General features: G+C 42.2%; 2 protein-coding genes across 3 annotated transcripts in view; both read right to left on the bottom strand.

Annotated features, from left to right (window-relative positions):
* The window catches only part of SECISBP2 (SECIS binding protein 2), a 28,011-nt gene extending 8,953 nt beyond the window's left edge, over positions 1-19,058 (bottom strand). Inside the window, exons 1-11 of one of the 2 annotated variants that reach the window (XM_086479162.1) lie at positions 19,017-19,058; positions 17,202-17,347; positions 15,147-15,339; positions 13,031-13,160; positions 12,385-12,608; positions 11,194-11,281; positions 8,746-8,891; positions 8,042-8,200; positions 5,049-5,150; positions 2,765-2,884; positions 1,490-1,622 (exon numbers count right to left, since the gene is read on the bottom strand). In XM_086479162.1, the coding sequence (XP_086335288.1) occupies positions 1,490-1,622; positions 2,765-2,884; positions 5,049-5,150; positions 8,042-8,200; positions 8,746-8,891; positions 11,194-11,281; positions 12,385-12,608; positions 13,031-13,160; positions 15,147-15,339; positions 17,202-17,347; positions 19,017-19,058 (1,483 nt within the window). Of the gene's footprint in view, positions 1-1,489; positions 1,623-2,764; positions 2,885-5,048; positions 5,151-8,041; positions 8,201-8,745; positions 8,895-11,193; positions 11,282-12,384; positions 12,609-13,030; positions 13,161-15,146; positions 15,340-17,201; positions 17,348-19,016 lie in introns of those variants that run through there. The other variant, XM_086479163.1, reaches the window with a different exon arrangement.
* Positions 19,059-20,889: 1,831 nt separating this feature from the next.
* On the bottom strand, positions 20,890-23,780 carry CKS2 (CDC28 protein kinase regulatory subunit 2). Its single transcript, XM_009960775.2, has 3 exons — positions 23,626-23,780; positions 21,979-22,106; positions 20,890-21,346 (listed from the first exon to the last, which is right to left on the bottom strand). The coding sequence occupies exons 1-3, from the start codon at positions 23,682-23,684 to the stop codon at positions 21,294-21,296; spliced, it is 240 nt and encodes a 79-aa protein (XP_009959077.1). The 5' UTR covers positions 23,685-23,780; the 3' UTR covers positions 20,890-21,293.
* Positions 23,781-26,643: the final 2,863 nt, after the last annotated feature.

The following is a 26,643-nucleotide window of genomic DNA, read 5'->3' as shown; positions in this document are numbered from 1 at the left end:
CATTTATATGCAGACACATGGTATTTCCTTCACTGCACACATCACCTCTTCATTTCAAATTCCCGAAGTTCTCATGTTCCTGAACTTGAGGGCTTTAACAGTTTGTGTCATTCTGCACGATTGATGCATTTCCAAAATGTAATTTAAATTCAAATAATTACTGCTTTACTATGCTGTTCTATCAATATGTTATTTACCAAATAAAGTAGCAAGTGGAATAAAATAGATCTGTCTGCAGTCACACCCCTTGCCCTTGTTGTTCTCTGTGCCTCTCTTCTGGTTATAGAGGTCAGCACAGATGCCCCTTCACAAACTAAAGTCATATTTTGGTACACACCAATTTAATGGCTGCACTGAAGGTTAAGAAAAAAGTATAAAGCTGAGGTAACATCTGCCTTATACTTCCAGGATACAAACATGACACATCAATTTCCCTTCTGCAGCAGATTCAGACACAATGTAATATTAGAAAACAGGTATTGTGACCCATACCTTTGTGCTCCACCATCTACTTGCCAATCCATGCACTCTGTAATTTATTTGTCTATAATTTAATTATAGAAACAAGACTTGTTAGCACCTCTGCAGCATTGAGTTTGACTGACTCGAAAAAAAAAAAAGAGATCAATTTCAGAAAAAAGAATTTAAAAAAGCATCTTACAAGTTCTCTCAGTTAGTGAAGGAAAACCTCATTGATGCTTGGTATTTGACTTTTTTATTTGAAAGCTCAGCTATCATATTAAACACTGAGAGATGAATTCTCTCATGATTAGCTCTCTTTCTGAGGTAATTTAAAAAAAAATCTGTACTAAGGAGAGAAATTTTATCATCATCAAAGTCTAACAAACATCGTGCTTCCTTTTGTAAAATACACTGCACTAAGCCAGCCAAGACTAAATTTTGACCTACAATGAAAAAGACACCGAGAGATTTGTTTCTGCTTCCTGGTTATGCATCTGCAATGTCTGAAAGATTCTCTCCATCACCAAAACTAATTAGCAGCAATTATTTCACAATTATCAGGCATGGCAGAACTCATCCTTTGGCTTGGACTGATTGACTGTGTTTGCAAAGGAGCTTTTTCCACTCAAGGTACAGCTCCAGGATTTCTAGCACCAGAAGAGCTTAAGAAAGCCTTTGTTATGGTGTAGCCCCTTCCTGCAAGTTCAGATCAAAACAGCAACACATATATTTAAGACAAAGCAAAAACCCCCACAAACATGAGTGTTTTTGTCAGTCTCATATTTATATTAGGTATTCTTTTGTAAATTATTGTCCCGAAGATTTTTCTTTCCCCAAGTCTTCCTCCAAATAATTGAGATTGCCATGCTTTTTAATTATTTTTTTTTGAAGAAGAAGAACCTTCATCTTCTCTTGTATCTTGTGAACTGTGTTCCTGCTTGTACATTCAGAGATCACTACAGATATGAAACCAGGCCACATTTAACTTAACAACTCCAGCTGAAAGAAAGGAAATTTAACCCAATACCTGAAAACACCACAGGTTTAGAAGACTGTTTTGACTTCTCTGTTTGCTGCTTCTGCTCCAAGACTGCCAGCATGCCACCCAAATCCAATTGCACAGGAATTTGACTCTTCTTACCGCTGTTCCTGGATGTTTCCTGAACAAGTTCAGTACCAATTAGTAATGCTCTCCATTTCAGAATGTAAAGACTGTTATTATTTTGTATGGTGTGTAATACACTCAACATCTTAATCCACAGTAATTTTCATTTTGAACTTGATTCAATGAAAGTATTTTGATCTTTAAATACACGTTGACTTTAATGTGAAAAATAAAAAAATCAGAAACAGTTCAAATAATTTTTAATAGCTACTGGAATAAAGCATAAAAGTATAAACTCTTTAATAAACGGAGGTGCTTTATGTCAGGCTCCCACTTTGGTCAGACTGCCACCTATCTTTGAAAAAAAAGACTTAGCAGAATGTAAAGTCTTGTTAAAAGCACAGAAAAACTACTCTGAATATTTCAGGGTATGTGACTGCAATACACATATATCACTATCTTCAATGCCTTATTAAAAAGAAAGGTCATCACCTTTAAGCACCACCTCCTCACAAGCAGTAATCTTCCTGTCTGCTTTGAAGAGAAGGCAAAAGCAGTGTCCCACACTTGGTACCACATTTAATGATTCAAAATATAAAAAGACTACAAATGAATAGTCTAGCAAAGACTACAAAAGGGCAGAACATGGTAAGGAAATGACTCACAGATTTTGTACTTTGTAAGTCTTATCCTGGAGGATCAATTCATTACAGCTTCTGTTACAACAGGCTTAAGGAATGTGACCTCCTCCTGAGCCCTGGATCTCGTCTTGCATCAGAGCTATGTCAGAACCTACTCACCAACACTGAACTACTGATTGACCTCACTTGCCCCAAGCGGATCTCCTTGTCTTAATCTGACAGCACCACTTTTAAGAGGCTCCCAGCTGCTTAACACCATCAGTTTGGACTGGATTTATGCCATGATCAAGAAAGAAAAATTCCTGGTATCTGAAACTCACAGACACTAATGAAAAGCTAGTATTTTTCCCTAAACACTGTATCACAAACTAAGGGCTAGCAATTAGTACCACTGAGTGGTCCTAAATCAAGAGGATCTTGTCACTTACCTCAATGAATGAATGACAAAGTATGAATACCATCACATATAAGCTTGGACTTAGTCTTATATTTAAATATGCTAATTTCCTTTGTCCTTTTGAGTTGTAAATGTCTTTTCAAACATGAATTAGTTTACCTGCATTTTCTTTCTTTCTGATACAGAAGATGGAGCTTGTTTCCCTGCCAGTCCATCCACCTTGGGAGTTCCATCCAGTGTGGGAGATGGACTATTCCAAGGCTCTTCGGGGAGATGGATCTTTGAAATTTAGAGACAAATGGTGACAAAGAGGAAGAGAAAATATTTAAAGACACATGCAAAAGGATAAAGTGAAGATAATATTAAATTCAAATAGAACACAGACAGTAGGATTGAGTGCACCCTCAGCAGTTTGTGAATGACACCAAGCTGAGCAGTACAGTTGATACGCTTCAGGGAAGGGATGGCATCCAGAGTCTCCTTGACAGGCTTGAGAAGTGCGCCCGTGTGCACCCCATAAAGTTCAACAAGGCCAAGTGGAAGGTCTTGCACCTGAGTCAGGGCAATCCTCAACATCAACACAGGCTGGTGGATGAAGTGACTGAGAGCAGCTCTGCCAAGAAAGATGGGGATACTGGTGGATGAAAAACCGGACACTCGCAGCCCAGAAGACCAATTCTATCCTGGGCTGCATAAAAAGAAGTGTGGCCAGCAGATATAGAGGGAGGTGATTCTCCCACTTCTAGTCTGCTCTTGTGCATCCCCACCCAGAGTCCTGTGTGCAGTTCTGGGGTCTCCCACACAAGAAAGACATGGACCTGTTAAAGCAGGTCCAGATGAGGCCCACAAAAATGGTCACAGGGCTGGAACACCTCTCCTGTGATAAAAGGCGGAGACAGTTGGGGTTGTTCAGCCTGCAGAAGAGAAGGCTCTGAGAAGACCTTCCGGTGGCCTTCTAAAAGTGCAACCATTTATTGGGTGTCATACTACTTAATCAGACTCATTCTTTTTTTTTTTTTTTCAGATTTGGAAGAAAAAAACAGCAAGGCAGCTGCATCTTCAAATATTTGTTACCGAGGAGTATGAGTGGCTTAACGATCACATGACTCTACAGCTTATGTAAGCTTTCAGAGGTTATATCCCACTTACACCTACAAAGCTAAAAGGTTTCTCTTATTTGAGGTACAAGCCTGTATAGCACTTTCTTTATGACAAACCTGGTTTGAGCAATTACAGTGCCTCTTGCTGCTCATTCCTACCTGTCCATGCAATTTACTGCCTCAAACAAAGCAAACCAGGGTTTTGGTTTTCTGTGTTTTCTTTTTTTTTTTTTTTAAACCACTAATATTCATAGTGAAGCAAAACCAAGGACAAAAATTTCTAGCAGCAAAACTAGTTTCAAAGACAGAAACCTGGAATTTCACCTTTATTATTTACATTATTTGCTTTGCAAGAGCAATCACAAGAACCACAGAATGTTAAGGGTTGGAAGGGACCTCGAAAGATCATCTAGTCCAACCCCTCTTCTAGGGCAGGACCACCTAGAGAGATCACACAGGAACGCATCCAGGAAGGTTTTGAATGTCTCCAGAGAAGGAGACCCCACCACCTCTCTGGGCAGCCTGTTCCAGTGCTCTGTCACCCTCAATGTGAAAAAGTTTTTCCTTATGTTAATGTGAAACCTCCTATGCTCCATCTTGCACCTGTTGCCCCTTGTCCTGTCACTGGACAGCACTGAGAAGAGCCCGGCTTCATCCTCCTGACACTCGCCCTTTACACATTTATGAACACTAATGAGGTCACCCCTCAGCCTCCTCCAAGCTAAAGAGACCCAGCTCCCAAATCCTTGTGATTTATGTTTGGGATTCATCCTCATATTGAATGAATCTCCAAATTAATCCTTGGAATTTATGTTACTTGTGGAAAAAAAAAAAAAGCTTGGATTTATAATTGATGTTAGACTCAAATTCTCACGCTTGCACAGCTTGATAACAAAGTGTTACACTGCTCAGATGCCCTTGAAATTTGATAATAGGAACAAACAGCAAAGGCAGAAATTGAAAGAGTCTTAGAATTATTCTTATGAAATGCAAAATTAAACTAAAACACTACCTGTAGGAAAATAAACTACATAAACACAACTCATTTTACCTAACTTCAAGTGTCAACAACAGAGGAGTCTATATCAGAATTAGTAGCCCAGAGTTTAGGCAGCAGTTCAGAGACCAAAAAGGTATCCCCTTTGGAATGTTATGAATCTACTGAACACAGCAAGTAGCTCTTCACTGTCCACAGAGTAGCTAAGGGGATTGCCATGGGCAGAGTACCACATCATAAGCACCTACATTTACTCAAAAGAATTCCACCTTTAGTCTCATTTAAAACTTGTAGTCCTTTCCTGCTTATTTTCTTAACATTCACATAATGTGATAAGAGTACTTACTTCATCCTGCTTTCTGACAGCAGGAGTAAATGATGATTTCTGAGATCCTAGCCTGTTTCTCCTATCAGAAGCAGCTGCCAGATCAGGAAACTCCTCAGCATCCTAAACAAATAAATCCAAAAATGATTTTATTAAGAACTACCAAGTCTATATTATCAAAACTGATTTTCCTACATTCAAATTATTTGCTCCCTGGTTATCAAACATTCATCATAATTTGTTTTACTGTACAAAAATTCAGAAGCCAAGTGCAGTGCCACCAACTATAATCAGCACTACAATGGTTAAGTCATCCATGCGGCAGATAATTCAGGGCTGAAAGAGCTTACAAGAGAAATGCTTCCAACAGCAGCTTGTTATTGCAGCCATCTGATACAAATAATTCAAGGTAAATGGCTCCTAAAGGAATGTTTTTTGCCTTGCAAACAACTTCCCTCTTCTTCCAGTACAGTCTCCAGCTGTGCAATTCTGCCTTAAACATGTGAGTGATGAAGAACAAAAAGGGCTGCCAAAAGGGTAATAACTCTTGACTACAGTATGGAAACAGATAAATCACTCAAGTGATTATGTAGGCTTAGACACAAGAGTAGATTTTATTAGCAGAGGATACATTATCCAGACTCTGGATTAACTAAATGCACAGACCGAAGCTTGCTCTACAGTGGTCACCTTATATCCACTGTCTCAATCATAATGACCCTGATCCACCAGCTTGGTGTTCATTCAATTGCTTTTCCTCCCACTTTCTGAGAGACCTTTTTAGCTCTGATACAATACTACTGAACACACCAACACTTCTGCAGCCTGATAGACTTCATCTCAAGAGCCCAAGCTAGGAAGCTCTAGCTGAAGGACAGACACTCTTCACTCAATGAACTATTTTTAAAGAAGACTGGAAGTACGTCAAAAGATGACTTCAAGAAAGTGAAAAATGTTTTACGAAGGCACTCTTCCTGCTTAGGGACATAACGAACCAGAAGTAGTTACCTTCACATTTAAATAGCCCTCACTAGAATAAATTTTTATTTCAGTCTGTCCAGTAACTTCGTGAATTCAAATAAATTTCTGGCATTTGCAAAACTCTGTAGAAAAATTAATAATTAAACTTTAGCACTCAGTGTGATGTTACATCCCCTTATATTTACTCTTAACTCATCACCTAAAAGAACCAGAGGACCTCAAACACAACTAGAAGATCAAATAATTTTCTTTTTATTTCCTTGTCACTTCTGAATCCTACTTAGATGTCTATTTTACAGACTGAGAAGACCTAGTTTATTCAGTCTTGCTTCCCACAGAAATTGCTTCATACCTTTGATTATTTCTAGGCTTTTGCCTGTCTTTTTTAGATCAAGTATGTATATTTTTTAAGGAGTGGAGGAAACAAACAAAAACAAAATCCACACTATATTTAGATCAGATACATCCTGGATTTACATATTCTTATAATCCATTTTCTTTTCTACTTTCCTCATAATTCCCAGCACTGTTTGCATGTTTGACCAGTACTACCAGCACTGACCTGATTATCAACAGCAGCTTCAACTTTTTTCCCCTCAGGGAAAATACCTAGCTCAGGGCCTGTCACTGGAAAAAAAAGGATTATTTTTCCCTAAATGCATCCATTTATGCTTATTAACAGTTGTCTATAAAAGAGTGACTTTTATAAAACTAGTAAGCAATCCAATATACCGCTCCAGTGAGCTGCTGCACATAACAAAACCTTCTTAAATTCCCTGGGTGCCCAGACATTCCATGTGTATGTTCCTTTCATGCTCTTCTATTTCAAGGGCATCATATAAGCATCTCAACTATTTTTCAAACTGATGGGCACACAAGCATTCCCAGCAAACCAGGAAGGTCTGAAAGCGGTCCCCAGCTGCCACAACATTTCCTGCATCCTCATCATGGATTTCAGTGCAATGCATATGTCCTGTTCCATGATTTCACGCCATTTTTTTCCACTTTTGTCTTCAATAGTCAAACTATCTTCCTACTATTTTCCATGGCTCCTGCTATTCTCTTTCTGTTCAGATTGTAAGTCTTTCACAAGTCAGACACTGTATGGTAGCATATAGTAAAAAAGGGGGTGTTCTCATGAGGAAAAGAACCTGCAGGTCTTTGATTCCACCCATAATTCTCTAACAAAAAGTCTGTAAAAGGTAATTTCTTGTGTCATTCCAGGACAATGAACCACACAATGAAAAGAACGTGTAGCCACAGTTCTGCTCCATGTTCGACACTAAAACGTACAGAACAGAAGCCAGCCAGAAGGCTCTTTAGGCCGTCATTTCACAGACTGCACATTACGTACACTAGATCAGACATATAAACTGACACATGTTCATTGTGCTGTACAATACAGGGCTTTCAATGAAGCACTGTTAAACCACACACCATACAACAATTCTCTAATGTGTGAGAGCCTAAAGCTTTCAAAATATTGACGCACAAAAGTATCAAAATACTAATATGTATATTACAGTTACATAAATTTGAAAAAAAACCTGGAATTAGCAATCAGAAATGTAAGCAGTGACAACTGTGTTACATAGAAATTACTTCCAGATGTGAGATGGGTAGAACTGTACTATCAGTACCACATTCTTCAAAACTGTGGCACACTATGGTACGCAGTATACCCCCTATTACTGGAAAGCACTTTGCTTTCTGCAACAGTTAATACAGAATATTTTTAATTTAGGAAATTTGACTTTTATTGTACTCTGTTAACATCCGGACTCTCAGATGCATCATTCCAAATCTGCTCCGAAGTCACTTCTGCATTCTGTGCCCACTGAATATGTGGTAAGTCAAAAGGCACAACTGTTCCCCACCAGTAACTTCTGAGAAACACCTCAACCGTAACGGACCTGGACCAATATCCTCTACAAATAGGATTTGAACTTAAATTTGTACAAAGCTGTGTTAACACACAGTCTTCCAATACACTCATAACACTTAAAAGAACAACAAAAACCTCTTCACTGTACCTCAATCCTTGGTGGTTCCTGTATTTTAGTAGATTCATTTCGAGGTTTCTCTACATCAGTGGGTGACTTTGTTTTTTTCTTCTTTTTCTTCTTTTTCTTCTTCTTTTCTGACCCTTCTTCAGGCTCGGTTTCACTAGCATTATTTTTTGTTTCTACCTGCTGAAAAAAATCATGAGGTGTTACCATTAGAAATTCATTTATTTCAACACCACCTATCAAAATAAATGCCAGTGACCAAACTTATAAAACTAAAGAGTATCTTAATCAATTCAGGCTAGGACATTAAGTGGACAAGCCAAAGTCAGGATCTCTTAGAACTTCAGAGCTACTGCAAAAGCTCTTTATTTGAAACATATTGCACAGCTATTGGAATGTATTGGGACTACTGAGATTTCAATAGGAAATATCCGTCCAAATAAGGGAGGAGTTCCATGTTTCATGTCTCATTCTGAGGGTCAGGAATCTGAAAAAAGTCCAGCCTAAAAGTTGGAATTCGTATTGCTCGAGTAGCACTGTCTTTTTGACATCCTGTTATTCTTTTCCACTACTAGAGAAGAAAAATTCTAATAAGGACAAAGTGACTTTACATTACTTCTTAGCAGCGACGCTGCACGGAGCCTAGGAAAAAAATGGCGATGTCTCACATCAAAAGACACAATCACACAGTGACAGAAATTAGTTTATAGCAGACAATTCTCAAGTACCTTTGCTTCATTATCCTCCTTCCCTTTGCCTTCAGAAAGACCTTCAGTTGCTGGTGATGACACAATTTTCTTTGGGGGCTGTGAAAGTACCATAGCCCAAGACACATGTGGCTGAGCAGAGCCATCTGCAGGTGGCGCAGTAAATGCTGCTGGGCAAAAAGCAATACACAAAGATGTCTCAAACATATTTCTCAAATATCCAAAAGAAAAAGGATCAGTAATGAATTAATCAAGGACTAGCAAATACAACAGAGAGCCATATTCCTTCTGAGGAAGGACTGAAATAAGACACTCACTCACACATTTCATTTTTCCAGAAAGCTTACTAGAATTTACTCCATTTATTGTCCAGCACTATATACACACATGTACCTCAACTGAATTATAATTGGAAATATATACTGTGTCATGCTAGTTACATACAAATAATTCCATGCTCATTTTCTAAGCTATTCTTCTTTAAAATAATGAACTTCTGCTATATTTACATATAAAATATGCCTTTAATATTTAACCCACTCAGTCATACAGCTTTCATGCACAAGGCCGCATCAGTACTTTCTACTCTCTAAAACTTCCTGGTTTTATAGACATATGTGCCAGATGAAAGACTTCCTAATGTGCATCAGTGTACAAGAATTTCATCCACTACCTCTCAGAGGTATCAAAGTTTTGAAAGAACTCACACTTATCTAAATTTTTGTTAAGAATGAGGAAAACTTTCAGTGAGCATGTAAATAGCGTAACGGGTTTACACAGCAAGGTTTCGGTAGTGGGGGGAGGCTGTAGGGGTGGCCTCTGTGAGAAGATGGGACACTGCCAGGCCCAGTTGGCTCCAAAACAGACCTAATGCCAGACAAAGCTAAGCCCATCAGTGACACTGGTGGCGCCTAAATGGTAAGATATTTAAGAAAGGGTAAAAATTATTGTGCAGGAGTTGTGAGAGGGAGGGTTAAGGAAAAAAATGTGAAACAACTCTGCAGACACCAGGCAGCGAAGAAGGAGGTGGGAAAGGTGCTCCAGGCACTGGAGCAGAGCAGTGATTCCTGCAGCCCCTGAAGACGACCATGGTGGAGCAGGCTGTCCCCCTGCAGAGGAAGGACTGGCAGAGAAGAGCTGTTATGAACTGACTGCAGCTCCCATCCCCTTGCGCCACTCAGGGCAGGGAGGAGGTAGAACAGTTCAGATGAAGGAGTAAAGATGAGCCCGCGAAGAAGACAGAGTGGGGTGAAAGTGTTTATAGTTTTGTTTTTGTTTCTCACCATCCTACTCTATTTTTAATTTGCAACAAATTAATCTTTGCCAGGTCGAGTCTGCTTTGCCCGCGATGGGTGACTGGTAAGCAATGTCCCTGTCCTTGTCTTGACCCACAAGCTTTCATACCTGATTTTCTCTTCCTGTCCTGCTGAGGAGGGAGAGTGAGAGAGCAGCCGGGTGGGAGTCTGGCTGCCAGCCAAGGTCAACCCACCACAAACTGCTACTTTATTCTGGGGGACAGGAAGTTAGGATAGCATTTGAAGAAAAAACATTATCAGATTACTTTAACATTTCTGGAATAACTTTAACTTAGAGGGCCCTTCAAGGTACTTCAGCAGACTAACCTGTCCTTTCTAATCCTTACTGAAGTCAGTGGGAAGGACTGAACTGTGCAGACTGACACGTGTCTGGTGCGTATACACAGAAATCCCTTGAGAGGCACTTAAGACAATTCAAGGCATAATGCATGTCACACATCCAAGACAGAGTCCTGCTGAACTGAATTTTCACATAATTCTGGATTTAAATATTCCAATTAAATTTAAATACTTACTTGAAACTAGTCACTTGATAGTTTGTGGCAATTTAAAAGAAATTTAAAAAGTTCTGCACCCCCACAGCCAGACAACAGGTAAACAAAACAAAAAAGGGGATATTTCAGCATCAAAGTTCTCCACAGCTATCCTTTGGTTAACAGGCTTGACAGATATAACATATGCCACAGAGTAATTTTTAAGGTACATACTAGACTCTAGACTGCCAGCTACTTAAAACAAATCTGCTTATCAAAAACGATCAAATATTTATCCCTCATTTATTCTTGAAAAAAAAATATGAAAATGACTCAACAGACTTCCAATAATCAATATACATTACTTCCTCTCCTCTTAGACAACACAATAGGCTACTACAGAATTTGCCCTTAAGCATCAATGAAACAGAGAAGGAAGGTAATTCCAGTTTTGATCTGATGAAATCTATAAGCAAGAATAAGCTATAAGTGGTCATCCCATTTGAAAGAAACTGATACAGCTTTATTTGCCTTTTTTTTTTTCTTTTGTAATGAGCTTGTTGTTTAATTCCTTTTTTACTTTACATATGAACAGCTTCCTTAGAACACTTTAGTTTTCCAAACTTATGAGATGCAAGCAGTTAAAATAGAGGCAAATAATTTGTGCCTGGAGCACTTACCTCTACTGTCAAATGAAGACGGAATTAAGCTGGCTACCGTTTCACCTAAAGATTTTGATGAAGCTTCGCGTTCCACAGAGGTATCTTCCTGTAAAACAGATAGTCAAGTATGACGAAAGTAGGATTAAGATCACTGACTTAAACAAGCTAAACATAAAAAAACCCCAGAAATTAAAAAATCCTCAACCCGTGCACAGATAAAGGCATAAGGAATTTTGTAGCCTGATTTCTGTTTCTTTTCTTAGTGGAACCATCACTTTGACCTTATAGCATTACAAAATATAAGCAGATGCCTCTTCACTGCTGTACAAGCAAGATGATGCCTTCTTAACATTTTACAAAAGCATCCAAACAATGATTCTAAGAATGAACAAGAAAACGTTTTAATGTTCCAAGTACATGAAAAACCAAGTCCATCATCAAACTCAAACTAGCAATGAAAAAGGAAACTCAAGTAACAGCAGAAAGGTCTTTTTTTCCATCACAGGCAGTTTTCTACTAAGAGGTACTGGAAATATTATGCTGTTTGGATCCTTCAAAATTCTTAATTTTAACCACTGTTGACAACTCTGATTCAATACACATGACATACTGATTAATGTGTCAGTGTTACATTTAATAACAAGTAGGGAATTAAGGAAATCAAGAAGAATAATAAAGTCAAATGTTTATGTCTTAATATTTTTTCCTCCTTCTGGAATTGTTTCTTATTTCTATCCTTTAGCACAAAGCAATTATGTACAATACCCCAGAGTTTTTTTGTTGCCTTTTTTTTTTTTTTTTTTAAATCTGTTGAAAGTGTTGGAGAAGTGACAGGTTACTATTATTTCTGGGTGAGAGAGAAAACAAGAAGCTGTTAAGAAACCTCAGGACCATACGTGCTCTGCATAGGCAAGCTAGCACTCTAGACTATAGCAGTACCAGTCTAAATTCTAAGGGTACTTGGCCTTCCCCTACCTACTGGCAGCACAGACAAGGAAAGAACAGTGAGAAAGAGGAAAAGAGGAGACAGAGTGCACTGACACCATCTACAAAAAGAACCATAAAACCTCTAGCTCTGAAACTGCTTGCTTGCAAGGTCCTTAAACAGCTCACTACCATACTGAATACAAAATACTTGCATTCAGAAATGCCTGAACTTTAGATGAGTTGTATTTTTATGACTTCTGCAACATGAAACCATCAGCTAACCTCTGTGTTCAATAAGAGAGACATCTGTGGTTGACTAAGGCACATAACGTTACTTTCCGCTGAACTTATTGGTCCACTTCTATGCTGCACATTCAGTATCTCACTGCTTCCCAAACTCTGTGACTTGTGGAAATCCAGAACGGTAGCTTCCAGTGTGGGTACAGGAAGAGACTCTGTTTTTGGAGTCTGAGTTGACTTCTTGTTTGTAGTTTTACTGAACCTGTCTGAATAAAGCATGTAAAGTCTAAATAATTAAACCTGCTTGTGATCATTTCTAGGTATATTTTATAGTGCACTAGTTGACATAACTACAGTCATTGTCACAAGAGCTACTGCTACATGCTTATATTAAAAAAACAACCTAGCATTTATAACCAACGTGTATATACAACACTGACTCAACAAGCAACTGTAAATTCAGATGCTTGCTTAGGAAATTTTTCGTATCAGTTTACATGAACTTGTTCAATTGGCAAAAAGATGCAAGTCACCATCCCTTGTCAAAAAGTCACACAGGAAAGAAAACCTGTCCTTAATTATTCTATATTTAGAAACATGGTCACAAACTGGAGGTTATAGCACAGTCAACCATTTTACACCATTACAGGTATTCAATGTGTTTCTAAGCAAACAACACATTTTTTACCTGGCTTCATGGAATCTCTGCTGCATGCGGAGGTCTGGAACGAAGTCCTGCTCAGAATTCTGACAGAAGAGTCATCTCCATCATGCCTTTTCTTGTCTAATATTTTCTCACCCTCTTTTGATCTCCTCTGCTGCAAGTATTTGTGACATATTTAGCTGATTTTACTTGAACTTTGTAAAGTCATCAAGCTTCCCTTAACTTGAGTTACAGTTAACTACCTCTGCATCTGGAGCTTGACCACCAATACAACATAAGCAGTTAGTACACCATAACCACAAAAAAATCAATAGAAACAGGAAGAGCTGGTTAAAGATCTGCTATTTAATTTTATCTACCTTGTTAATTGTGCCATTTTTAGCACATATTATAGCCCAAGCAAGAGGGATTATTCCATAGGTTTCTAGACAACTGTACTTTTAAGATCTTACTGATAAGAGCATTTCCAATAGTTTAAAATGGTTTGGTCTTAAATTATCCAGTCTGATTTTCTAAAACCAAGTTTCTTCTACAACAGGGCTAAAATTTTAAAAGCATTCCAACCTTTCGACTAAACTACGTATTACAGGCAAAACTAGGCAAGACTGATGTCACAACATCTAAAACACTCGGAGCAGATGGAAAGTAATTAGAAAAGATACACCTATATGATCGCAGTAAAGGAAACATATTTACCTATTCTGTAAGGCCCTGAAAGCCTTGTGATTCTCGCAAGAGACATAGTTTGGCAGAACTGGGCTCAGGAATCAGTATGGCAGTCAAGGAACAAGCACTAGGCTTGCATCTTATGCAAAGTTATCAACCCAGATGAGTAGCTTAACTCTTTCTGATTACAGGATGCTGGACTAAATTCGAAGCACATCTGGCAGCAACATGATTTTCTTGGGTGGGATGACAATGCACTTCCTGACTCCCAAAGCTAAACTGCTAAAGCTTCAGGATATGGGATCAATTAACACAAAGTCGCAAATAGGAAAAATTTCTCTTCAAGATCACAAAACAAAACAAAACAAAAAAAAAAGGACAGGAAACAATAACAAAAAGATTGTCAAATACTACACAGCTCAGCCCAAGCCCCTACAAAGACACAGAACTCCTCCTGGAAGCTAAACTAAGTTTATTCTTCACCTGTGCTAAGGCCGAGATAATCATCTCCCCAGACAGCTTCAGTATTTGACTTTTCTCTCAGCAAGAGAACTACTAGTTTTAGGTGCCTAGCTTTTGTGTTTTATGTCTAGTAACGCATGCTTAGGGCCTAATCTTACAACTTCCTGTACACAGGCTTGACCACAGTGAAGTTACGAGGTCGCTGCCTGGGGAGTAAGGTCCACCAGAAGGATGTGACTGGAGAACAGATTACTTGAACCTATTGGAAACAAGAGACACAATGTCTACCCACAGAAGGAAATGGGTTAATAATACATTTGGTTTTTTTCCTGATTTTTATATTTTGAGGAGTTTGTCTGGTTTTGGTTTGAAAACATTACCCAAGTTTCAGGAAAGTTATCCCCAAACAGGCACACATCAAAAATGAAAGATGTTTGCTGAATATCTGGCTTATTTTTGATTGAGAGAAAACATTTCTAACATCAACCTTTCTTCCCTCTCCACACCAACAGAAGTTCCTACTCTCTTGTGGATTGTCTTCTACCTGTAGCAGGTCTTGGAAATCCTTCAACGACAGATGTGGTCTCATCGCTTATCAGCCACATAGCTGATGACAGCCACCAGGTCTCTCAACTCAGGTTCCTGGAAGCTGCCTCTGGGCTCAAAAAAAAGCACTTCCCCGCTCCCCCCCTCTTGTAAACAAAGGAAAGCATAGTTCACAAATGAATGGCCTTTTTTTTTGGCAGCCAGATGCTGCTTTCTGAGGAAGAAGAATTAAATTCCCATCATGTAAAAATACTGCTCGAAAAACTGTATTAATTTGAACTGTAGAATATCATGAACTTTTTTGAAATCTGAAGTTGGGCACATTACTACCATCCTCTTTAAATGCCATTCATTATCACTACAAGAATAGAGAGTGATTATTCACTTCAAAAAAAATGAACCAAACATTTAGAAAGACTGATTTAAAATAAGAATTTAATTTTTAAAAAACCATGTATTTGCTCACCTTTGAAAGATTCTTACTTTCTTGTTTGATTGGATACGTTTGCTCAGCAGATTCACTGACTATTCCTGAACCATTATAGTGTGTTGAGTTGTTAGAATGATATTGTAAGCCAGCTACTGGATATACATTTGAAACAACATCAGGTGAGTAACAGCAGCTGGAGTATTCGCGGAAGGCAGGATCTCCCAGAACACTATGTGATGGACATTGAGAAAGAGATGAGAAGTCATCCCGGGGCAAATCTTCAGCATATACTTGTTGCCTAGATAAAGATATCATTCCTTGGCTGAAGAATTTGTTTAACAAGAAAGCTATTATTTCAGAAGAAAACTATTCCATGTTACTTCAATTAAGTATTTACTCACTGCTATAGATTGCTTTAAAAATAATTAATTTTGTTTTGGGAAAACACTCAGTTCGGCAAATATTTTAAAACAGAGGTGTTATCTAAGTTTCAAAGCTAGTCTGCTTTGCAGTTACTAGTCCTCATTTCTGTTTAAGGTTATCAAGATTCTTGGTACTTACATTTGGTAGGCTTTTTCTTGTGAAACAAACCAAAAGTACAGTATAACTACATGACATGCATTACATACTTGACCGCAAAAATACAAACATTAAAGAGTAAAACGTGTCTTCAAATGCCTTAATGACAAGGCAGGAGTATGGCACCTTACCAGGTATAAGGCATACACGAAATACAATACAGAATTGTCAGATAACCATTAACTGACCTGCATTTAACCATCACTGTTTATGAAAACACAAGTCTAGGGCATGTCTTTTTCCTTCAAATATACACTCAAATTTCCCTTCCGATTTCCTCCTACATTCCATACAGAAACTATGCCGAGATCCGAATTTTATTAGGGAGAAAGGAAATTTCTCAGCTTAAGAAAGCTGCATTTAATTTTTAAAGCTATTCACTGTGAAGTGGCCAACTTCTAGATCTTGGTAGATAACGAAAACCAGAGAAACCTTCTTGTCAGAACTAGAGACTTCAGATAACACATTTCTTACTGCCTGTTGCAATTCTGATAGACTGTAGCGAAAACAACTCTTGCAATCACCGTTTACACACACAGAAGAAGAGAAAGAAATGAGAGTCAAAAAAAAACCAACTATGGCTCAGTCCCAACAAGGCAAAACATTCATCAGAATATTGCTGCTGTCTGCTGTGCTTTTTTTAATGCTAATTGATTTAATGCTAATGCTGTTTTTTTTCTAATGCATAGATCAGGCCATACTCACCTCAAATGTTAAATTTCTACTACAAATCAAAATGAGTTGAATATACTGACATTTCCTGTAGCATAAAATGAAGGCCTACAATGAACGTGTTCACTAAGGCTCTAACTGAACTTGTCAGGATGCACCAATAGTAACTGCACTAATTGCAAAATTATTCCAATGCTTAGAGTTCTGAGAAGCAACTAGAAAACTATACAATCACAAGAGTCTTACAAGACTTATATACTTCCTATCCTACTACACCGCTTTTTTATAGCTTGCTCTGGCGTTAACAACACTTTTGTAAGTCTACCATGAATGCCTTTTTTTTTTTTCAGGCCTTATTAGAAAAAAACTTTTAGAAACCTGTAGCATTCTTACTAAAACTTCCTTTCTGGGGATGCATGGGTTGTGGAGTGGAGATCCAGGAGAAGCCCCTTACATTATTTAAATGTTTTACAGCACAAGAAACCTTCTTGGAAGATCTTCTTCTTCCTTTTATATGACTACATTTACCCCACCCTTGTCACAACACAACCATTCTTTCACCCGAGGACTGGATTCAGCTCCTTCCGAAGCACAAAGAAGCCAAATCAATCATTACAGAACAACAAATCCTCCTTAACGCTCTGTAACAAAACGGGAGACATATACCAGACATATACCCTAAGAACATAAATGCAAAAACCTAAATCACGAAGATAATGCACAAGTGTTTCTACAGTTAGAATATTAATGTATCAGAGCTTTGACTTCCTAAGAGTATTCAATGTCCAAAACCAGAAGGTTAAAATCCCCCAAGAAATAAGATTCATAAAATAGACATACTTATCCAAAGATGGTTCCTGAACAAATGGGTAGCATGTAGTTAAGTACCTAGGAAAGACACATGCTTCTGAGGGTTCTGACCATGCCACAGTTACCGCCGCATGTTTTGGAACAAATGGTTTGACCTCTGCTGACAACTTGATGCCCTGAGAAACAAAACGTTTTTTGGCTACATGCATTTGGAGATTAATGTTAAAACACTCATCCTTGTGAGCTTAACTGTCATAGGAAAGCGTTAGTTTGCTCTCTTCTAACAAAACATGCAAAACAATAAAGCTCACCAAAAGGAAATGGAGGAAGACTAGGAAATAAAGCCAAGGAATTCTAAGAGAAATGTGACTGCACTGGGAAGTTATTTCCTTTAACACCCATATTTATCGTGAAATACTCACAAAGGTCAATTATGGAAAGGACAGAGGCTTGCTTAACACAAGATACAGTAAATACTAACATACAAATTCTTATTTTAGTTTTGAACAATATAAGCTAAAATTCATAAAATATACTAGCACTACTGTAAAATCAAACTCAGGAAGTATGTAACAATAGCTTTGTGTATGTCTGTATTTTAAGGCAGGCTATCTGAAATGAATACTTAATTATATAACCTTCTCATTTCTTGCACAACACAAATCTGTTAATGTGAATCACCATCAACTGAAAATGGATATGTATATATAGAGCGGCATTGAAATGAGACTCAGAATACTGCCATTACAGTGTTACACGGCTTTACTCACCCTAATACATGCCACAAGTAATTCCTACAGTTGATTGTGTATTTTGGGATAACTAATACACTAAATGAAAACCGGGATTTTTTTCACTTGTCAAAGACAATTTCAATAACTGAATAACACATAGGACTTTTTAAAATATTTGAACGGTAATTTCAGTGCTTGAGCATATGAACTAGACTCCCTGCATCCTCTAGTGGCTCAGCAGTCACTTGCATCGTAAACATTTGAAGAGCTCTAACAGCCTAAAGTAAATTACAAATAACTGCAAACTCTTCCGTTGCTCAAATTACCAGGCAGACCCGAATCGACAATGGACTTCCATGGTAACCCTTACACGTAAAACGCGGAACTGGAACAGTTAAGAGCACTAACAGATGTAAAGCATAAGCTTGTGAGGTAATTAAAGCAAAGCGCTATTGAACAACTATCGAGAACACCTTAGTCACTAAACACGCAGTGTATCCCACGAAGCAACTGCGACGGCAGGCTGATCGCTAACTTTAAACACCCCCGCGCCCGACCAGAAAGCACGTCCACGTGAAACGCACGCCGGCGTCACCGTTAGAACGCGTGCACCCATCTCTACGGTGACGGGGACGCGACGGGGACGCGCGCCTGCCCTCGCAGCAGCCTCCCCACTCTGTGGGCAAGAAGTGGCTTTCAGGCTCACTGGAAGTGACGTCTCCGGCTCCCCCTCCCAAGGAGTGGAAGTGCATCACCCCGAGCCGCCCCTCACCCCCCGTCCGGCCCTTCCAGGACTCCCTCCCCTGCTCCGACCTAGCAGCTGACTCAAGGCGCGGTGCGAGCCACCCGCCTCGCCCCGGCGGAGGCCCGAACACAGGCGGAGCGCTCGGCCCGGCGGGGCCGCCCCTGCGCCGGCAGTCCTCGGCTGCCGCCGGCCCGGCCGCCGGGTGGGTGAAAGGCAGCCGGCCGCGGCCCCGGGGTGCGGCTGGCCGAGACAGGCCGCCCGCGGCTCCAGCGCCGGGGGGAGGCTCGGCACCGCCGCTACGCAACAGGCTGGCGGGAGCGGGGGAGGGAGCGGGGGACCGCGAGGAGCTGCTGCCGGCGCCCTTACCTCGCCGCCTCGGCCCGAGCCCGGCCGCCCCTCCGCGGACATGGCGCGGGCGGGCCGCGGTCCCCGCCCCACCGCAGACCGCTGCACTGCCCGCCCGTGCGCGGCGCCAGGGCGCGCCGCGATGACGTCCCCGCCGAGGGAGCGAGGCAGTGGCGTCGCGACACCGCCCGGCGCCCAGCGCGGTTTTCCGAGCCCGGCCGGGGCGGGCGGCGGCCACGTAGCTCGCGGCTGCGCGCTGGGGGCACGAGCAGGCCCTGCTGCTGCTGTGCGGAGAGCGGCCCGGCGCCGGGCGGACGCGCACGGGCAGCGGCTGGCGCTCGTTTCTGCCTGAGCTTGAGCCGGCCTACGGTGACGTGCGGCCGATCTTCTTCCCCCGCCCGCCAAGGATCACCCATGGCAGTGGGACATCGAAAGACAACGTCCAGGACGTTGGTGCTAAAGCCCTGGGGAAAAGCGTGGCTGAAGCCCATCCCCCTGATATTCTTGCTGAGGGTTCTTCTAACCGAGGTGTCTGCTTGGCCCTTGGAGAGCCTCAGTCTGCAGGGCAAGAGTACAGAGCTTACACTTCAGCACCGAGGGCCTGCTACAGACCGTTTGACTAGATAGACATCTCTAGCAACGTTAGAAGAATGACTGCGAGGGTTATTTTCCTCACCAAATTTGGCAGGTTACTTACCTCTGGCCATCATCATAACAACCTTAATGACAGGCATACATTATACGAGGGAGAGCACATGCTTTATCAGGCAGGATACATGCAGATGTCCCTGGAGTTGTTGGCTTTCCAAGATCTACACGACTGTAACACTTGCTCACATTTGAAATGAACCAGACACGATCACTGGTACTGTACAGTTACTTAAACACCATATATACCACAGCACCTTTTTTAAAAAGTCTGAATGTATGGCTACTAGTACAGGTTCCCACGATGCCATTACCATTTCGATGCAACTGGCAGATCAAACCCATCCAGCACATCACCTTTGCTGTCACAGAGCTTCCTAAACCAGGACTGATCAGTTTCACTGTGTTAGCCCTGCCCTTGTACTGGTGAGGAAACAGAGTTGATACTGTCCTACAACCAGCAGCTGCTTTCATCAGATGAAAAGCACTTTGTTTACTTGGACAACACTTCTAAATCCCTACTGCCCACACAAAGACAGAGGACAATCTAGCATCCAAGAAGAAAACTGTATGCAAGACAGGAAGTGCAGGCTAAGACTCCAGGCTAAAAAGCTTGCAGCCTATGAAATATAAAATAAAAATGCTACTTAACACCTTAAGACAAGTTATACCCAGTCATCATTGAATATCCTGCGTTGGAAGGGACTCACAAGGATCAACAGCAGCTCCTGATTCCACACAGAAGAACCTCAAGCTTAAACCATATCTCTGAGGGCGTTATCCAAACATTTCTTGAACATCAGCAGGCTTGGGGCCATGACCACTTCCCCAGCAGTCCAGTGCTTGACCCCAATCTCAGTGAAGAACTTTCTCCCAATATCCAATCTGAACTTGCATTAAGCTGTTACCTTGCGTCCCATCACCAGACACCTTGGGAGAAGCAGGATGACAAGTCATCATTGCAGAGTAATTAATCCCATTATAACCTGCATCAGCTGCAGAGCCCCATTAATTCGAGCACATCAGAAGCCAGTTTGAGTACTACCCACCACAGCCAGCTTCCTTTAGAGTGCCTGCAGTCCCCAGTTCAAATCAGGGTTAGGAACTTTGGCCTGTGGCGCAAAATAATTCTTGCAGAGAACAAACATAGGTTCACCAAGTTAATTTTTTTCTGAAGCAGGCATTCTTAACATGTTAGAGAATGAGTATTTGTTTTCTCTGATTAATTAGAACTCTAGCACTTCGGTTTTATAGAGCATTAAAATAGTTTATTTATTTATGCTTACTACTAAACAGGTAAGCCATTGTATTTGAACATGCTACAGTTCAGCAGAAAAGCTCAGTGCACGTTACTGAACACAGGTGACAAGTGACTAACCAGTCAAAAGATGCAATTAAACCTTAATTTAAAAAAAAAATCACTGAAAAGTCAGATAGGCACTTACATTAACAGTAAAGAAGATAATGTCATCACTCTTTGAATACCATAGCAGCCTACTTGGAATTGCATTTGTTGCTGTGAATAATACAGCTTATGCACAGGTATGGATGCATGTTTTGTACATTTTAAAAGTACTCACTGAATACTACCAACATATATACACTCATATACATAGTTCCAGAAGATTTAGAAGATTTATAGACAATGGTTCATTTCTGCTCATTCTTTGGAAGAGGTCTTCTGAAGAGAAGAATATGTGGTTCTGCAGAGATAAAATTGAACAAAGTGTCAGTCTGTTCCCTCAGTCTTATTACAGAGGTTTCTTCCATTTAAGAAGTCTTAAAGAATAGTTAAAGCCTGATGTCAAATAATAAACAGATTAAGAAGTCCACAAATATGGCCCCATGTGTAGTATTAACAGACCAACTTTGTAGTAAGCTTACAACAGTCAAACAGGTACTTTTAAAAAAGTTTCACACCAAATGTTGGCAACATTATAAACTTAAGATACTTACAGGAAGGAAGTTCTGAAAAAAAATTAAGAGTACTTTTAGTTAGTATTGGTATGAGCTTATTTCTATAGGCAGAGGTAGGAACAGTTTCCAGTCTGGCATGTTTTTGTCTAGTGATAGACTGCATGTGCCTGAGACAAGGCTAGCATTTTGCAGTTCTGGGAGCAAGACATGAAGGTTTAAAATAAAGGCTGTTATGTTGCATTTGTTGACAAACGGCTAAAACAGCACAGAGATAAGAGGAGTCTAACCATTCAGTAGTGAATTCCAGCTGGATTCCACAGCAGGAGCAATTACACACAATTACACTGTGTTTAGTTGAGCACCAGCAGTTGATGTTTTGGACACTTTTGTTCATCTAATTCTGTCTAGATGTGCTTACCTGGCTCATGGATCATATAGTGGACCCAGCCAAGACTTTGCTGAACACCAAGTCTTCTCCACTCCTCTTCAGACATTAGATGGGATTTTGGCACTTGCTTTGAAAGTTCTCTTGGCAGCATCACATGTCTGTGGAGGTATAATTATTAAACACACAGTACACACACTAATTGCCTGTGTACACTACTCCATAAAAGTCACACAGATCTACACTGAGAGACAGTAAGCAAGTTCAGTTATGAATACCAGCATTCCCTATGAAGAGGCCTAGCGTGCTGACTGATACCACTGGTTTGATTATAAAGCATCTGTCCCAGAACAGAGTTTGAAAATCACTTGGTCTATAAACATTACATCTGTAATGCAAGCGTATACTGCAACAGTCAACCTGCTTCCTAGAAGAGATTCATTCCTCTGCATGCTCTGATCATGCTACAGAAGTATGTGTTCCTGGCAGTTGGCTATCATATCAGCTATTTGAAAAAGGACTTTGGACTTTCAGAACGATTGATAAAGTCACTCTTGCTTGTATTTTGCATTTTGTAACCAAGTTTGTTTCCCAAAGCGACCACAGTGCTATTTTAGAAAGACAGACAAGGAACACCACTTAAGGGCCTGATCTGTCAGCTGAGGAGAAAAATACAGCATGCTCTCCACAATTGCAAGACCCTTTATCAATATAAAGCGTTCAGTCTTGTTTTTGAGCTCTAAGCCAGCAGGTAAGAGGGACACTTTTTTTCTACACTCTAGGCAGTGGAAAAATACCCTGGTTTGTAGCAGCACTTTCAAGTAAGCCTAGCAGACTGAACTTCAACAGTATCAGATATAATCCAGAACTGACTGCTATGATCACAGCTTTAAAAACTAGCAAATAGAGCACTGTCTCGAAGGCTTTACGAGCTACACTTATTAGTACTATGTTTTGATGTGGCCTTATGAGCTGCCTTCAAAGCTGATGCGGTAATCAAAATGCGTGCTTCACCCACATTCACAGCTCGAACTGAGACAGTACAAGCCGTTATTCTCAGCTCTGCAAAACACGCTGAAGTTCCCTGCTTCAGCACCTCACGGCATACGAGCGAGCGCAGGCACAGGCCGAGGCAGCCCGGGCGGCCCAGCCCCGCCTCCCCCGGCAGAGGCTCCGCCGTCCCCCCGTGTCCTCCGCCGTCCCCCCGTGTCCTCCGCCGCCCGCGTCGCCTCAGCAGGGACGAAGAGCTCCCCGCCAGCAGCGCCGCCCCAGCCTAGCTCTGCTACAGCCGCCGCGCCAGGGAGGCGCGGCGGGCTTCGCCCCTGTGGCTTCCGTCAGCGCCCTCTGGCCGGGGCTCGCGTTGCCCGCTGACCGAACGGTCGCCCTGGAAGGGCCGGCCGAGCGCAGCGCTCGAATCACCCACCGTCCTCCCCGCCGCCGGTCGAGAGCTACGTAAAAGCCCGACGGGCAGAGGCAAGGCACGGCCCCTTCCCGCAGGCTTTACGCCCCTCTGGGCCCACGGAAGCCAGAGCCACGCCACCAGCGGCGCTTACCCCTTGAGGGCATCGCACAGGCCCCAGGAGAGGCGCCTGCCCAAGCCGCCCCCCTCCGGAAGGGCCGGTAGGAGCTCGTTCCCAATGCCCTCCGCCGGCCCTCCCGCGCTCCCCCACGGTCTCGTACCGGTACTCGTACTGCTCGTCAAAGTACTTGTCAGAATAGTAGATTTGCTTCTGGGCCATAGCGAGAGGCAGCGAAGGCAGCAGCGGCGACCAAGCCCGCTCTCTCCCCTTAGCCCCGCAGACTAACGGCCACTTCTGCGCCCCGCTCGGTTTGAATCTAACAGCTCAACCCCCATTGGCGTGGCCGGGCCAGCCAATAGCGTGCCGCGCCACCATAACCGCCGAGCCGCCGCGTGACTCGAGCGCCCGCCCTCCCCCCCCCCCCCTTCCCCGCAAGCTGCAGGGCCGCATTACGTAAGGGGGTGGTGGTCGGGAGAGCGGCGGGGCGGGGCGGCGGCAGGGGCCCGAAGCGGAGCGCGGAGCCGCGGAGCGTTGCCGAGGGGCGTTGCCGAGGGGTGGGCGCGAGGTGCAGGGGCGCAGCGATCCGCCAGCCGCGGCCCTGGCCGGGCGGTTCCAGCAGTTTCTACACCGTGCGGAGGGGGCGGGGGAGGGAGCGGGTGCGTCGGTTGGGGCCGTTAGTGGGCGGGGCCGCGGCCGCGGCCGTGCGGAGTCGAGCGGCGGGAGGGAGCTTGCTCCGCTTCCTCATGGCGCGCTGGGCGTGCGTCACGTGTGCGCGCGTCACGTGTGCGCTGTGCGCGGCTGCTGGCGAGCGGTCTCGGCTCGGGCCGCCCTGGGCCGTTTCACAGCCGTGCCTGCGCCCCGGGCTTGAAAGGCCGCGGCGTCTGGAGCGCTTCATGCGCGGCTTGCTCGGAGCGCAAGCGGGAAGCAGACGTGGGGTGCGGGTGTGTCCGGAGCTGTGCGGGGTCTGCGGGCAGGGTTTGGGCTTGCAAACGTGTTTGCCCAGCCAGACGCCGCGGTTAATACTCTGATGGTAAAGCACGAGTAGCCGCTTGCTGGGATTTGGTAGGAGGCGCTGCAGTGGCGAGGATGTGAATGTTATTTCTGGCATCTGTCTTTTTCAGTCGGTAAATACTGAATTCTGCCTTTTCCTAAACTCTGGTGGTATTCTTGGGTGCAGTTGCCCTGTGGGATGAGATGAACTTAGTGGAAGTGTTGCCAGAAAGGGCAATTTCGCAGTTGCTTTCTTCTTCATGTTATGGGTCACTTGCCAACGGCCTGCTCCTGTCTTCTCTGCTTGATGGGCCTCTGTAGCAAAAGAAGACTGGTTTAACTTTCTGCTTTCATGGTGCTGCCAGACACACCACTATTTTCTGTGATCATGTAATACATCTGTCTGAAAACTGTTCTGACGGGGGAAAAAAAAGTTGAAATCGTGTGTGGCACAAGTGCTGACACATGTGCCTGTGTAGGGATCGTTGTTTTTAGCAATTGTTTTGCTGGTGCTGCAGCCTAATGTCTTAAATCTAAAGTTTAAACCAGTCTCGTGCCTTACAGCTGTTAAAAGGAGTGCCTATCATAATCTAGTTGTAGTAATACTTCTAGCTGGGCTGCATCTTAGGGCATGTTGACACAGGTCATTTACAGGCAAAATTAAGTCAGTATTTTTGTACTGGTGTAGTTAAATGTGTGAAATTGCTTTCATTAACAAAGATCCTCAGCAAGAATATCAGTTCCAATATAATCATTCAAGTGCAACCATCTACAAGTTTTCTAAGGTATTGGTTGGATTATTCAAAACAGTATTTTTTTTTAGCTTAGTTTCAGCAGCACAACTGTTATTTTTGAATACTTAAGGCAGACAGTACACAATAATTTTCGTTAGGAATGGCATTGTGTAACAATGCAAAGAGAGAGAAACCCACGAAGACAAAGGGGTTCTGCTGGACAGGAGAACGTTTCATCTATGTGCTGTCTTTATAACCTTTCAGTTTATCTCATGCATATTGAACATGTGAGAAAATTGACCTTTATGGAAGCCTATGTATAAGCCTCCTTTGAGTTCCCTTAGAAGTGAAAGCTGGTAGTCCCTTTAAAGCCACTTTTCTTTTTATTGCAAATACTCATACGAAATCATAACTTTTAAGAGGATTAAAAGGATTCTTAGGCACGCATCCAGTTCTCTTTCAGATCCCTTAAATTATTTTGAAAACCCATGTTCGCCAGGACTGAACAACTGTATTTGTCAGGCAACTGGTAGAGCTAACAAAACTGACATACTGGTTTTAGTAATCCAGGGTTAGGAGATCTCATTTAGTACAGGAGTGCCATTTCAGGTTCTTCTTTGATAATTTCCCTGACAAGACTTAGAAACATTGGTGAATGATAAATAATGCAACGGTACCAGGAATTTGCTATGTTCCACTATTAATTTGATACCTTTTTCCTAACATGAAAATCTTAATGATGGGGATGTCGTTTGTAAAATTACTGAAATAAAGGAATAAGCTTACTAAATGGTTAAGCTTGATAATCATTTCCAGGCATGTGAATGACAAGCATCAGGAGTAGTCAGTATGGATTCACCAAGGGGAAGTCATGCTTGACCAACTTGTTAAACTTCTGTGATGAAATGGCCTGAGAGCCAGGGACAGAGTAGTGGTTACTGTCTACCTAGACTTCAGTATGGCTTTTGACACTGTCTTCTGTAGCATCTTAGAGAAGCTGTTGGGTTATGGGCTGGATGTGCAGACAGTGAGGTGGATGACTGGGACCAGAGTGGTGATCAGTGGTGCAAAGTCTAGTTGCAGGCCAGTAACTGGTGGTGTATCCTAGGGGTCAAGACTGGGCCTGATCCTGTTGAACATCTTCGTTCATGATCTGCACAATGAGGCTGAGTGTACCCTCAGCAAGTTTGCAGGTGACACGAAACTGGGGGGAGTGGCTGATATACCAGAGGGTTGTGCTGCCAGGTTGATGGGCTGCCAAAATGGCCTGGCAGGAACCTCATGAAGTTGAACAAAGGGAAGTGCAAAGTCCTGCACCTCGGGAGGAACAACAGACACCAGTGCATGGTGGGAACCACCCAGCTGGAGATCAGCTTTGCAGAAAAGGACCTGTGAGTCCTGGTGGACAACAAGTTGAACATGAGCCAGCAATGTGCCTGTTGTGGTTTGAGCCT

The sequence above is a fragment of the Leptosomus discolor genome, chromosome Z (genome assembly GCF_034619465.1).
Source record: "Leptosomus discolor isolate bLepDis1 chromosome Z, bLepDis1.hap2, whole genome shotgun sequence".
NCBI lineage: Eukaryota > Metazoa > Chordata > Aves > Leptosomiformes > Leptosomidae > Leptosomus > Leptosomus discolor.
Note: the sequence above shows the minus strand (reverse complement) of the source record. Positions and strands in the feature narration are given on the sequence as shown.

What these genes read in the sequence shown, in the direction of transcription:
- CKS2 (XM_009960775.2), bottom strand. Translation starts at nt 23,684, where the DNA reads ATGGCCCAGAAGCAAATCTACTATTCTGACAAGTACTTTGACGAGCAG. An exon ending in GACGAGCAGTACGAGTACCG is followed by an intron (nt 22,107 to 23,625) that starts GTACGAGACCGT and finishes ATACCTCCACAG; the next exon opens with ACATGTGATGCTGCCAAGAG. An exon ending in CTATATGATCCATGAGCCAG is followed by an intron (nt 21,347 to 21,978) that starts GTAAGCACATCT and finishes TTATCTCTGCAG; the next exon opens with AACCACATATTCTTCTCTTC.